This window comes from Lineus longissimus, chromosome 2, assembly GCF_910592395.1.
Source record: "Lineus longissimus chromosome 2, tnLinLong1.2, whole genome shotgun sequence".
Taxonomy (NCBI): Eukaryota; Metazoa; Nemertea; class Pilidiophora; order Heteronemertea; family Lineidae; genus Lineus; species Lineus longissimus.
Window position 1 is genome coordinate 18,534,295 of NC_088309.1, and position 14,385 is coordinate 18,548,679.

The following is a 14,385-nucleotide window of genomic DNA, read 5'->3' on the forward strand; positions in this document are numbered from 1 at the left end:
AGATAACATCTCGTAATAACGAGAAAAGATCGCGTAATATCGAGATAACATCTCGTAATAACGAGATAACATCTCGTAATAACGAGAAAAGATCTCGTAATAACGAGATAACATCTCGTAATAACGAGAAAAGATCGCGTAATATCGAGATAACATCTCGTAATAACGAGATAACATCGCGTAATAACGAGAAAAGATCGCGTAATATCGAGATAACATCTCGTCATAACGAGATAACATCGCGTAATAACGAGAAAAGATCTCGTAATAACGAGATAATATTTTATTTTTTATGGCACTAATCTGCTGCCGTACTTGAATGCCTTTAATGACGGACAAGGGGAAAAAAGTTAGTTCCAATGCAAGCCACCAATTTTGGGAAGCATGTATACCGCCCCGCGATGCCTAACACGTGGCGAAAATTCCATGTTTGATACGGTAATTATTTCTCTGATTAATACATAATAACATGCCAATAGAACAGAACACATTTTCAAAACGTGGATGCCTCTTAATGGACAAAACGTAGAAAAGGCACATTAAAAATGTGATTGCTGGAGCCGGTTTAAAAGTGATGTAGTTCATACCCGTTCTATATTTTAATCATTAAATGTTCACTGATTGATTTTAAATGAACAAGGACATCAATTCTAAGATCGTGCGAGAGTTTGTTGGTCAGGACTATTACCATTGCATCTTTCATTTACCCGTCACACCAGCGCAGCAACATTCGCACTTCGCCGGCAGTAGAACCCAATAAAAAAAGACTCGCATAGCCGGCCGATGATCACTCAGTCATCGCAGAAAGAAAAAAACTGTTGTGGAACTCTGAATAATATGTTTTAAGGTCAGTGGTGCATCGGTAAATATCATAATAACAAAGCAAACGGGTAACACGAAGCAATCATCTTGTTTTCATCATTTTTTTCTTTTTACGTGGGATCACAATTACGGTGGCGCCCGCCATAGGGCTAGCGGCCACTCGAGGGTAAGAACAAACAAAACTGCCACCACAAATCAGATGGTATTTTTGGCCATGCCTAGACAACCTCCGTTACCTTTGGCATGAAATTAATGTTGACTGAAAGTGAATGATTATATGACAGAAGGCAAGCTGCAGCATAAGAAAGCTTAATCACTTTTGTGGAGTATACTTCAAATAGATATTTAAACCATATCGTGCCCAAAAGCAACTTCAATGCAGATTTTGAAAATTAAAAATTCTTGTGGAAGAAAGTAATAATATCGAAGCACGACAGGGGTATTGGGTTGCGACACTGCGAGAGAATGTTAGCCAGTTTCTCGACGCGAACTCTAAACAGTATTACATGTGGAGGCTTTTATAAAATACGTAGAAAGTTTTATAACATTTGTACGGAAGGAACAAGTCAACCCGCGGAAAGTAATACTGGCACGTCACGTTTGAGAAAGTCAATTATCAAACCATTAGACTGAGAATGTACAGTCTACTTTCTTGGTGCCGTGGCAAAAAATACAATGGTTTTACCAGCATAGAAGTTTGTATGAGGTTTCTGTCATAGTTCCAAACATATGTACTGCTATGATACAGTTGCCGTTGGTGGAAACACCTTTCTTGGCAATTGCCCTATATCATTCGTATAATACGTTTGCATGTAGGTAATGATACCGCCTTCGATCTTTCAATATTTCTCACTACAACTCGCGAGTGGCGGCTTACAGGACCGATCACTCTTAGTAGACAATGTAACACCGCATCTCCCTAGTCTGGGATTAACGCTACATCGTCGTCGATGTCTGAGTGATGTTGATTTTTTCCACCGACTTTTTTCTGGCGAAAGCAATAAACATGTTGGTGAAACAAATCGTCGACAGCCTGAACTTCGAAAGAACAATTGCTTTCGTTTACCTTGCGCGTAGCATCATTTCTGGCGGGGCATGCCTGGCTATAGCCTGGCGCTCAAGAGTCGTGTCCGAAACGGCTGCTCATCACACAGGAGCGGTATGAATGAAAATGATCGCCATTGTTCTCTCGGCCTGTTTGATTATTTTCTTCTTTGATTTATATGGTGATGGTCTGAGTAGACGTACAATTGTTTTCTCGATTCTGTCAATGGTGAAAAGCAGCCGATATCTGACCAGTGCAACCAACACAGCGTGGTAAATTCCTGATAGATGTATATACGCCATCTTGGTTCGGAAAATGGCACTCCCTGGGCGCATTAGAAGTGTTGATGAAGTGTCGATGCCTGACCAAGGGTGCCATAGCTGACACTGACCGCTGCATAAATCCACCCGAATTCGATCCAAATCAATGGCAGCCGTATCTCTGTTGTGTTCAGAGCGAGCGGTCCTATCTTAAAAGCATTATTGTAAGTCCCCCCGAAGACTGGTGATACGAAATCGATGTTCGACAGATTTCCCTCTACGTTCGTTTCCCAAACTGGGGTATTGAGCTGTTTGATGATAGGCAACATAAATTAAAAGATGAAAATTGCTTTGATATCCCTTCGACTATGTGTCCCCTCAAGGAAAGCTGTGTAATTGCTGAATATTGTGATCTGATTTGAAGAAACAGAACTTATAATGAGTCCATTTGCCGATATAATTCCAAGGCCAGCTCATCAGAAACTGTTAAACGAGGATTGAATTACTGTGCGCTACCACAAAAGCTTCTGGAAGTGGTTGATAGAAGGATAACAAACATTGGACAAAGACTTGAAACACACTTTGGCTACCGATTTTGAATAAAAAAAGGCACAAAACGTCTAGTAGATACGTGGATGAGCGTTTTCAGCACTTTCATATTCTCATGGCGGACAATTCAACCAGTGACCACCACATCACTATCACTGCGCCGGAGTATGACAAACTACATCAGGGTTCGTTGACCTGGCAATGGGCTAGCAACATGTGATCCCATACCTCAAGAGAGATTCCGTGAGTGTGATTGGCTGATACACGTCACATGACCGTGTGGCATTCGCAATGTTGCCCGCTTCAGCCGGTCGACACTTTGCCATGTCTCCCGGCGGGCGACATTCGGTATGTTACCCTCCGTGGCGGGCAATATTTATATACTCTTTGTCGAGGGCAAAAATCGATACGGAACCGAACTCCAATCTAAATCGAGAGATCTGTTACTTGTAATAGCGGCTGGCTTTCCATGGGAACTTGAACTTGATTCCGAACAGGAACTACCATCAGAGATTACACATTGTCCCTTTTGTATATGGTGGAAATTACTAAACTTTACGTTGTCTTTCGACTAACAACAAATTGTCCGAGATACCAGACCTGCTGTTGAGGACGAGTGAGGCAATCGGGCAAATAAACTGTACCAATTGAAATCCATGATCGTACGTGTGGTGACGTATGCATATAAAAACATTGCAGAAAGAGTACATCCACTGAATGTGTATCATACCCGGGTGTGAAGTCCATTTCAAATATTCCCATCATACTAATCGCCTTACATATTTTTGACACCCCAATACCTCCAATCCCACCTTAATTACAGGCAATCTTGAGAGCTCGTTAAAGATACTGAGCGATGTCGCAATATCAAGGACTGATCGGAACCTCGTGTGTCAAATGCTCTGTAATAAGTAGAGACTATCGATTAGCTTTATATCAAATCAGCTGCTTTCCAATGGTCTGGATGAACATCACCCACCGACGCGTGAGGCGCGCTGCAGTCGCTGTTTAGATTTTGAAAGGCAGCCTTAAACGCTTCATGCATTCTGGGCATTTTTAAGGAAGAGGAAGCAGTAGGCGACATTTCTTCAGAATTAATTTGGAGAAAGGTTTTGCACGGTAGGACAGCCTTCACAACTTAGTCATTTCGTATCGATGGACAGTGTTGACACTAAAATGATGAAGGGATAAGATTAGCGCATGCGCTCGTGGCTGTAACCTTTTACGACATTTAAGAAATGCTTTGAAGTGCTGAGATCTTCGGTAGAGACGTCGGATGTTCGTTTCATATATCAGAAATTGTAAGATCTACAGAAGAAAAACGCTCGGTGTTCATTCAATAACATTTTCAGAAGATTTTCGAAACGATTCACAGACATCAAAATCCAGGGATTATTTGAAACTTACGTTGAAAAGAGAATGAAATTTAACATTGATAATATGAAGCCCTGGAGATGGAGTCTTTGCATGTACAACCAAGATAAACCATTGTTACAAATGTAAAGCCTTCTTTTCCTGTCGTTACCTTCTTGGTGGAGTATCTTTATTCTCTCGTTTCCCCAATCCAAACCAGTTCTGAATATATTGTGCACATTGCCGTTCGATTCCATACACGTCATGTCACTTGACATTGGTTGTAAGTTGTACGTACGTGTAAGTATGTACGTGTAGTTTAGTTTTCGAGTTTTCGCAAAGCCCCCGAAACGCCAACGGGAAGGCCTATCTAATTGTTCGACATCGTGATAAGGAGCTCCAACAATGGGATAGGCGTTGGCATTGGGGTCTTGGGGATTTGCGAAAACTCCCTATTAATCAACAAGTCTTAGATCGCCAAAACTAGAGTACGTTGCTATCAAGTTCCAAAATGCAATTCCCAGTATGATTTCGATGAAATCCGGTTTCAAGTAAAATTACCTTATACTGGTACTGTATACCGGTAATTGACGCCGAAACTTTCCTTATGAATATTTGCATAAAATGCAATTTTCGTATAAAGGGGTCCTGTTCATTATGTGCACTTGAAAAGATGACAAACAAGCGAATTTGGGAAGATTCAGGCGAACAATTTTCTTAATTCCTGTGGCATGCGAAACCTGCATTTTTCCCCTTCGTGACGATAGCCGCAATACCTGTTGTTATATGTTATCTAATGCTAAAAGGTTATTATTAAAAGGCAGCGTGTTGATTGGGATTTGACTTTCATAGAGTGACGGATGATCTTGGAGTCCTTTCTTCTCCCCCGCTGACATTCTCTATCATTATCTAGCTGGTTGGAATTTTCCTTCAGGAGATTAGGTGACAAAATCATCAGTGTATTTATGAAGGATTGTGTGACTCAAGTTCACATTACATGACGATTTCTGTAAAAAAATGGATTATTGCGCACGTAGTAATTAGACTATGCATGGTGGTAGGAACGGGTGAAATTTTATGTTCCCTGGGTACGAAGTTTCTACAGGTTTTTCGGCCGAAAAAAACTCAAAACCTTTCAAATGCTTAAAATATCTTTATTTCTTAGAGCGACACATTTGGTGATACGCAGCGGCCTCAGCACCAGCGGCTTGTTGTGGCTGGCGAGGAAGCAACGACGCACGTTGAATCGGCGTATTGATCGAGATTTTGAGAATTGGTCAGGTTGCCAGGATAAGTCGGGAGGTTTCGCTAATACATATCTCCTCGACGCATCAACTGAGGCGGGTGGGAGAATTGATGAGGTGCTGATTATATGTGAGATACGAACCGAGTATAATTTAGAACGCAGATAGACATGATGGAGAGAAAATGACGAAATCAACTTTGTCCCTAACGCGATGAACGTGGATGAGATACCAGCCTCCCGTGAAATGCGTTTTAATTTGGGCTGTCTTGGACGAAGGTCACGTACAATGTACACCAGCACGTTTGTAAATTGATATGTGCACTTAATCAGCAAATCAGTTCTTAACGAAAAATAAACGAGATGAATCAATTTTTACCGAGCCACGATACGTAATGTTTAAATTTGTGACGCACATTATTTTTTTGTACTGATCAGTATACAAAAAAAATGAAATCGGGAACTATTAAGGGAAGAGGGAAAACGCACATTTTTCATATACGAATACGCCTGCTAATGGCAAAGCGGACAATTTCGGCAAGTTCAAAAATTCACGCCCGTATTACGTATCCCAATCGATTTTACGTACGACATATTCACATCCTGCACAATGTTTAGATGTGCTAGTAAAACAAAAATGATTCTTCCATGTTACTTCTTAATCAAGTATCATTTACATGTTAATCATATCTCGTATGGGGACTTTGTAAGTTGTGAAAACACCATAAGTGACAACAATACGGATACATCCCACGGGCCTTGATTTTGAACTTACCGAAAGAACTGTACGGTAAAGGGTTCTTCTTAACAAAAGGGGTACTTTTTTACCAAAACCTAACAGCAATGTACACGTAATGTCACAGTGTCTAATGTAGGGCTCTGGCCAAAAGCTAAAAACACTTTAGTATTTCGGAGAGTGTATATAAATCCGGGGAACTTAGTTAGGTAAGCGCGCACCTGACGTCTTAATCCACCTACAACGAATTCACAGCAGTCATTCTTAGACTTTGATGATGCATTCTAAGTTTTGAAAATTTATACGAGACCGAATATTCTTCATTGACTGAAATAGCTGCCTCTCTTTAGTAGAACACTAAGAAAAAAATTATTTGTAGATTAATTCGCATCACATAAAAGCGACCATACCAAACTCACTCTATTTGCAATGTTCGAGTCGTGTCAACATATTTCAAAAACCTATAAATTAAACTTTGAAAAACCGATACCTAATTATGCACTCATCTTCAAAGGGGAACAAAAAGTAGTTATTCACTCCGAATTCGCCAATTAGATCTGCTGTACGAAGCGCTCTAAGTGTAAGAAGTGACAAATATCACAAAGGATTATCCGGTTCTATCGGTTTTTAGCATATTTGAACTTCCATTCGAGTTTTACGATCGAGCGGCGAAGCGTACGGGGACTTGTTGAATAAACAAAACGTGGGTGTAATTGAATCCTGGTGTAATTCTCTTTTCGAAGAAAAGGATTATTTTGGCTATCCTTAAGAAGCACTAGTTAATTATCTTCTCACTTTGATGAGATATTGACTTAGGGAAGTCCCAGGGGAATAAAATGAATTGCATCGATTTTAATGACAGTTTGTTTACTATTCTCGCTCAAGGGATAAGGTCTTAGGGGACTTTTAAGAACATGAGAAGCGTAACGCTTTCAATATATTGCTATGTTGCTCTTGCCAGCATACACCCTTACACAGACTGAACGAAAATGTAACTTAGACATTAACTCATTGAAAGACACTTTTGTCGCAGTGATCGAGGACAAGCTGGTTCCTTAATTAAGAGAACGTCCCTGGGGAAATGTAACAATCCGCGCCAATCGCGGGAACTGACACAAACAGGCAACAATTGATTAGGTTGCGAATTAGTAGAAGGTGAGTTCGAAACGTATGGCAAATAAGCATCTCCGGAGCCTAAATTTGCAGTGTCTCAGGCACTGGTCTGTTCGTGGGCAGCAAACGTGTCAAGACAAGTCACAGAGGCATTATGCGCACTGTATTATGCTGTGGCGTGACATCCTAAAATGGCGACTGGTCCTTGCTGTACGAGACTCGTCGCATTTTCCTTTTCGATCATGTAGCTCATCTCTTGGCGGTGCACCTGCCCATTGGAAGATATAAATGATCCCATCTACGTCCGATGATGAATGAGACAGCTTTTCGTGCTAGACTGAATGATAATGTCCAGTTTAAGCTATAAGTAATTGAAACAGAGCGACTGCCTTTGACATTGTTGTTATACATGTAATTAGATTTGTTGTGCATTCCATTCGTTTTACATTTGTTTAATCTACCGTTTACATTCAGCGTCCATCGTATCGCAAATCGTGTAAGGTAACACAAAAAATCTTTCTTCTGAAAAAATATAATCTTCTTCTTTTCCCCAACGTTCGCTTTGCACATTGAGGTGTTATATTCCAAAGAGTGTTCCTTCTCTAAGGCGGGAAGGGTGTTTAACTCGCCCCGCGGTTAGGCACACATTGGGTTCATTGGCATCGAGACGCCGTCTTCGGTCAGATATCGTCATGTCTCTCAGTTAGTAAGGCTGGTGGTTCTTGCAAAAACTAGGTACGAGGAGCCTCAGTTTTAAATCTCATTCGAAGGACGAAGCAATTGAGTATTGAGTTATTTCTGTTCATTATTTTGTTGTTTATCACAGAAAGTAAATTACGGCTTACAATAAATCAACAGGTTTTAAAGCTGAAGTTGCGTGTTCCAGGGGTATTCCGAAAGGAAAATATTATACCAACTGACTAGCTGAATTAATTTGGTGTGATTTAATCATGAAGAAACAGATGAATATTATTCATAGGATTGAATGCGATGTCGCATTTTCCCAACGTTGAGGAAAACCAATCGGCAGGTTGTCAAATAAGGACAGACATCTGCACGCCGGGTGGTGACGCTTATTGCTTATGACATATTGCACAGTTTGGGTAGACAATCACAGCATCGTACGTTAATTACATGTGTTGGTCATGGGCAAGAGGATGACAAACAAGTCCTGGTTTTCTGTTTCCCTGAGCCTGTTACACGCTGAAACAAGGGAAATGTGTAGCAACATAAGAACATAAACATAAAGTTCTCACTGGAGCCCTTTCTTTAGATGATCGTGAAGCAGTAAGTCAGATCTCACGATCATTAATAGGAATATGTTATATCGTGGCTAGTGGGTATAAAGCCCAATTCATTCCCTGCTGATAGAGCGCATCTGCACGTAATACCGCAGTTGCGCATGAATTAGTGAGTTTTCGCACAGCCCCCAAAACACCAAGGTCAACGCCTATTCGATTCCCATGTCGAGCAATGGGGTTGGGCGTTTGCGTTAGCATTTCGGAAACTTTACGAAAACGCACTATACATGTACAAAGATGACGCCAATGGTCGTCTGTCGTTATTTTTTATTTATCTATTTCAATAAGTGGAGTTTGGTATGACGGAAACTACTAATTCAGCCTGGTGAAGGGCAGCCGACAGCTTAATGATAATACAGTGGAACCTCCCTGAGCGGACACCTCTCTATTAAGGACGCTGACTTTGGTCCCAAATTGGTTGTTTCCATTAAATTTGACCTCTCTAATCAGGACACCTTTCTATTACTGACACCACTTGTCAGTCCCGAGGGTGTCCTTAATAGGAAGGTTCTATTGTCATACTGCCTTATTTATTCCGTCCTGTTTGTCCTTTATTGCGGAATCGATCACTATGATACTAGCATAAAAGGTGTTGGCGATGGGCTTGAGTTGCCGAGTGATAAGCATACTGCTCATTTGGCGACTACTATGAGTTTACTAGGCCTTCATACATGATACTGCTGTATAGCTGTTTGGCACGTCAGTCTCGCGACAACAAAGTCCTTGAATAGAGTAGCAGATGTTGATCTCCTCGCCAGTGGCATTTATTGACACTCTTTCAGCAAAAGGCCAAATTGTTTTAGCCGAGCTGATATGAGTGCCAGGGCAGAGATGGCGATCATCCATAGTACCAATTATTTTTTAATTCCTTGAGAGGCAATGAATACATGTATATATCATAGACCTCAACTGACAGTAATGACGTCGTTCCTTTGGGACATCTATGGAGGTGCTGCAGTTATTTCCCCCTGATAGCTTTTCCTTAAATACGTATCTCCTTTATGTGAAACATTAGGCGCTTTTGAATTTGCCCATGAATGTTAAGTCGTATTTTTTGGCAATCGACTAATCATTGGTTCTATTGATCGACAGGTGTTTATTTTTCTTCTCCAGGATAATCACCTTTAATGGGTGTACTTTTGCTATAACTATCACTTAGGACAACTGTACGTGTGGTTGATGCCATTATGCCTCATTTTAGTTAAAACAACCCTGTGATGGCCGTATGGTTGTGGTTGTGGTTGGGCGAGGTAATGTAAACATCAAATACAACAAGCTGGCGCTAACTCGGAAAATAACTGCTTCCACAGGGAGATCCCAGGATGACATCGTTATAGGGAACTCAAGAATGATCTACTTAAGAGCCTCTAATTGGCCAGTTTGACAGCATGATGACATTCCCTCATGATGATAATTTTGAAACTGACTAAGTTGTATCTGGAGAAAGCAGTCATTATCTTTTTCCTGAACGTGAGGCAGTTTCAAATTATCGCAGATACATCTGACGATGACTCCTTGTCTCCTCCTGAATCGGTGTCAACGCCTCTAACAATGTACGGGTCGTTTTCTATGGCAATAACATGAGACACTTCCTCTATGATCACGCCATGAGCCGTATTCGCAAGGATAGCAACAACACCTCATCATGGCTGACAACACATCAATCATTTTCATTGTAGTCGTGTTCGGGCAACCTAATGTTTAGGTTATTACATTCTGTAACCTCTTCGTACCGAATGCTCATCGATTGCAATGTTGCACTGTTTTCAGTGTCGCAAATGGCGGATGTCTGATGAGGCCGGTGTAACATCTGTGGTTGTTCCCCATGTTTCAGTGTTTCCAAACAATAGGCAGCTGGAGAGACCATGACTTTTCAATAGGGGGGATACACAGAAATACTCGTCAATCTATTTTTGAGCGTTCCCAAACAATGAGGGGAAACACTCAAAAACAGAAACACTCAAAAACATTACACCGGCCTTGAGGGAACAATTAAGTAAAACATGCAATTCCTTAGTAGGCAACACGTCTTCGTGAAGCGCGAACATTGTTGAACATGATTAATACAACATTTGTCGCAAATCTTAAACTCAACTACTTATCCATGCATTGGTTGTGGCTTTGTTATCAAAATACGAATTTGGTGCAAGCACCCGGGGAATCTCTTTCCTCGCAACACAACAATAAGGAGTGTTATGTCGTCACATTGTAACAATGGTTATTGTGCTCAGCCATGCAGGTCCATTGTTGAAAGAATAGGAAGTTGTTTGTGGTACATTTTCTGAGCTCACGAAAATTCACAGTTGATTTGCGAAGTACTGTCTTTGAATGAATATAGAATCTTTACATTGCAACAACGGTTATTGTGCTCAGCCAGGTCCATTGTTAAAAGAACATGAAGTTGTTTGTGGTACATTTTCTGAGCCCACGAAAATCCACTTTGTTTTGGGAAGCACTGTATTTGAGTAAGGGTGGGAGGGAGATAGCTAATAACCTTTAAGGCTATGACGTTTTGAAGTGCCAATAATTCTGTAATCCCTTATTTCGCCGCCGCTTGTGCAACTTTCCCATAAGGAGTAACAATGCACTGCGTACAACAAATGTTACTTAGAACCAGAGATACCGACTTTAGTTAGCATTATGACCGAAGACAATTACTGGTAATGGTTTGTAAGTTTTAAAGACTCCGGACGCCTGCAAAAGCAGGCTGAGTATAGATAAATTCAGCCCGACAATTATTACTCCTTGAGCACCTCCTGCAGAGATTCTATAGTGCGTTAGCCTTGTAAATTATGGTATCATGCATGAGCCTACCGGAAAATATTCTATCCGAAAAAAAACACTTGTCGGTAGTATAGATGGCCACTAGCCAATTCGTGGCGAATCTGGTATTAATAAAGATATGAAAATATAGCTTAAACCCATGGCTCCTAATCTATTTTCATGGTTAATAATCTCAAAATGGAAAACAATTTCCTTTTTGGAGACAAAAGTGTCAATCAACTTAATAGTACATGTATATACGTGCGGCGGTATGAAATGAACTGAGGGATGCATTTTGTTTCGTTGGGGTGGCTTATTAATTGGCAGTCCTTGAATATGTTTTCAAGTATTAGCAGTTTGGAGTAAGCAATATTAATATGTTACTGGTGAAAGCAGTGCTTCTCTGTCGTTTAAATTAGCCTGAAAAACAACCTCTCAATCCGAACCATAAATCGTATAATCATGCCTCCCCTCCCCCGCATGATTAAAAAAATAATTTGCCTGAAATCAAACCCAATGGCAAGGTAAGAATCAAACTGAGGCATAAAAACGTAAACTAATTAAATTGTCCCTGTTTACGGAACTGAATTCTAAATCCGTACCACCGTATCACATTAGGTGAACGATAGGGTAATTTTAAACAACTTCCAGAAAAAGTGCCTTTACAAAAAACGTCTTGAGGAGGATTCGTTCAAAGTTATACCCCACTGTTCAAAGTCACCCTATGTGACGATAGCTTAGGTTTGCCTTGTTACCCCGGAAATTGTTAACCTCTGTTTTCAATCAACTTGGATTCGCCTGGGAATTCTAACAAACCTCGATTACAATCTTGCACGCCAGCAGTCACGAGCTTTTGAAAGAGGTAAAGAGGACGCTAGTTGGACGTGATGTGTTGGATTCGACGGAAAGAAGCCACGACGGAAGATAGTTGTCATTGTTTTTTGTTCGGACAGCTTGTTACATTTTACATGTACATGTAGGTGGGATAAACTGACATGCGCGAAAATTAAAAATCACAAAAAAATACTTTTGATTTGAACCGAGGAATTTTCGAAATAAAATAAAAATCGTAAAACTTTAATTCTATTCAGAAGATTTCGCGAGTATCAAAATTAAAAACGGCGCGAAAATTTTTAGATTAACAGTACGGCCGTTTTCATATATTATTTTATTTCAAATATTATTTGGGTGCAAGAGGATTTAAAAGTTACCAAATTGGATCGCTTCTCGGGTTCACCGATTTTATTGATATGATCGTAACGGATTCATCCGTAACCCGGTTACCTCTCAAAATAAAACCGAAACTAATCTCAATTTGTAACAAAATCATCCAGTTATGGCTTCAAATTTCCGTTTACGAGGTCGTAAGATACTCCAAGGTTTATGATCTCGATGGTTTAGTCACGTGTCTTTCATTCCTAGTTGTCGTATATGGCTTGAGTGTCAATGGATTACTTGATTCGAGTTGACACTTAAGACGACAAAACCCGGCTTGAATTTCTAACTGCTGAAATCTTTCAACGATTAGCCCATCAGTGAAAACAGATTTAATGAGATTTCGTCTTTGGCCGGTATCTTTAGTCATCTAAGCAATGTACATCCTCTTAATAGAAGGTGTTCCGTGATGTGCATTACGATTGCAAGATTTAAGAGCTCAAACGTTATTCAATTTGCATGAGGTTAGACATGTTAAAGGCCAATTGTGTAAAAACATGGTTACAGGTTTAGGCGTAAAAATAGATGTTTTTAAAAATAAAACAGACGACAGAGACAACAAAAATAACGTCAGCATGCCGACAAAAACAAACTTAATCTTAAACTCTTACCTGCGGAATGCTGGCTATTATGCTCGCCACCCAAGCAACTCCCAACATGATCAAGGCGCTCCTATTGGTGTCCATTACACTCCCGGGATGAGCAATCGCGAAGTACCGGTCCAGGCTCAACGCAATCAAGACGAAAGAGGATAGGTAGAATCCGAATATTCGAAAGAACATAAGTATCCGACAAGCGGAATCCCCTGCGACCCATCGGACAGTAATATTCCATACAATATCAAGGGGCATCATGACGAACGTGGTTATCAAACCAGCGATGCATAGGTGTATAATGAACATGTCCACACGGGACTTCAAGGGTATCCTCGTAAACAGAGTAATGACGATGGTCAAGTTCCCAAACGCGGCGACGAAAAAAAGACATAAGAAAGTAACAACTATGATCAGATTGTCCTCGGAAAACATCAATTCTCGCGGTAGAGCTGGCGCTGGTAAAATTTGGTGAACCGACACGTTTGATGACATAATATCCTCCATTATCAACAAATAATAGTTTACCTTAGATTTATACTTTCACCTTCAGCAAGTAAGGCTTCAGTCAACTTGACAAGTTGTACAAGACGAGTACAATTTTTCCGAGTGTTTCGTATTATTACGTATTCCGAAGCTGTAGTCCTTCGAAAAAGCTTTAAAAACAAACACGTCTAAAAGATTCTATAGCACAACCTGCAGTTAAACTAATTTTTCGTAAATTATTGTTTTGCCGCAAGTACACATGGAACGAAAAGTTCGAATTTTTGGCTGTTCTTATTATAGATGCAATATGTATACACGCCGCTTACGAGTTATATTCTGACATGTTTGAATCCTAATTAATTTTCATGTTCTTGGTCAGTGGAACGAAATAAATTGGCAATTGCTGAGAACATTGCCATGATTATCAACTCAATTATTCTGAACTACACAAAATATGCGGTATCTGGAACAAATGAAATAGATTTCATTTACAAGCTCCTCCAATTTGGCAATCAGTGTTTCCTTCTGCGTGCGCATGCGCCGAGACAAAATCGGTTGCTGTGAATTCAGTCAAAAGTCATGTCTTCTTGCCCTGAAAAACATGACTTGCCAAGTCCACATTATATTCGCAGGAAGCAGTTGGGTGGAGCCCTAGTCTCTCTCTTTAGGTGTCCGCGGAGACTGCAGTGCCCTGCACTCAGTCGATGCCCCGTCTCGTCGACCGACTCGGGCCGGGGTGACCGGCCCGCGTGCCCGCGTGCCCGCCCTCCAAGGGAGCGAGGCGTGTGCTTGTGCGAGACAGGTCGGCGGTGAAGACGACTCGGTCGGGGCAGCCGCGGCAGGACCAAACGAAAAGCCGCGAGTACGACGCAAGCCGTATCAACCCTCGGACTATGCCCTCTGGCT

The 14,385-nt window shown here is 40.9% G+C and overlaps 1 protein-coding gene across 1 annotated transcript in view; it reads right to left on the minus strand.

Annotated features, from left to right (window-relative positions):
- LOC135482715 (adipokinetic hormone/corazonin-related peptide receptor variant I-like) overlaps positions 1-13,320 on the minus strand; it is a 134,027-nt gene extending 120,707 nt beyond the window's left edge. The window contains exon 1 of the mRNA XM_064763014.1: positions 13,012-13,320. Within this exon, the coding sequence (XP_064619084.1) occupies positions 13,012-13,302 (291 nt within the window). The 5' untranslated portion in view covers positions 13,303-13,320. The remainder of the gene's footprint in view (positions 1-13,011) is intronic.
- Positions 13,321-14,385: the final 1,065 nt, after the last annotated feature.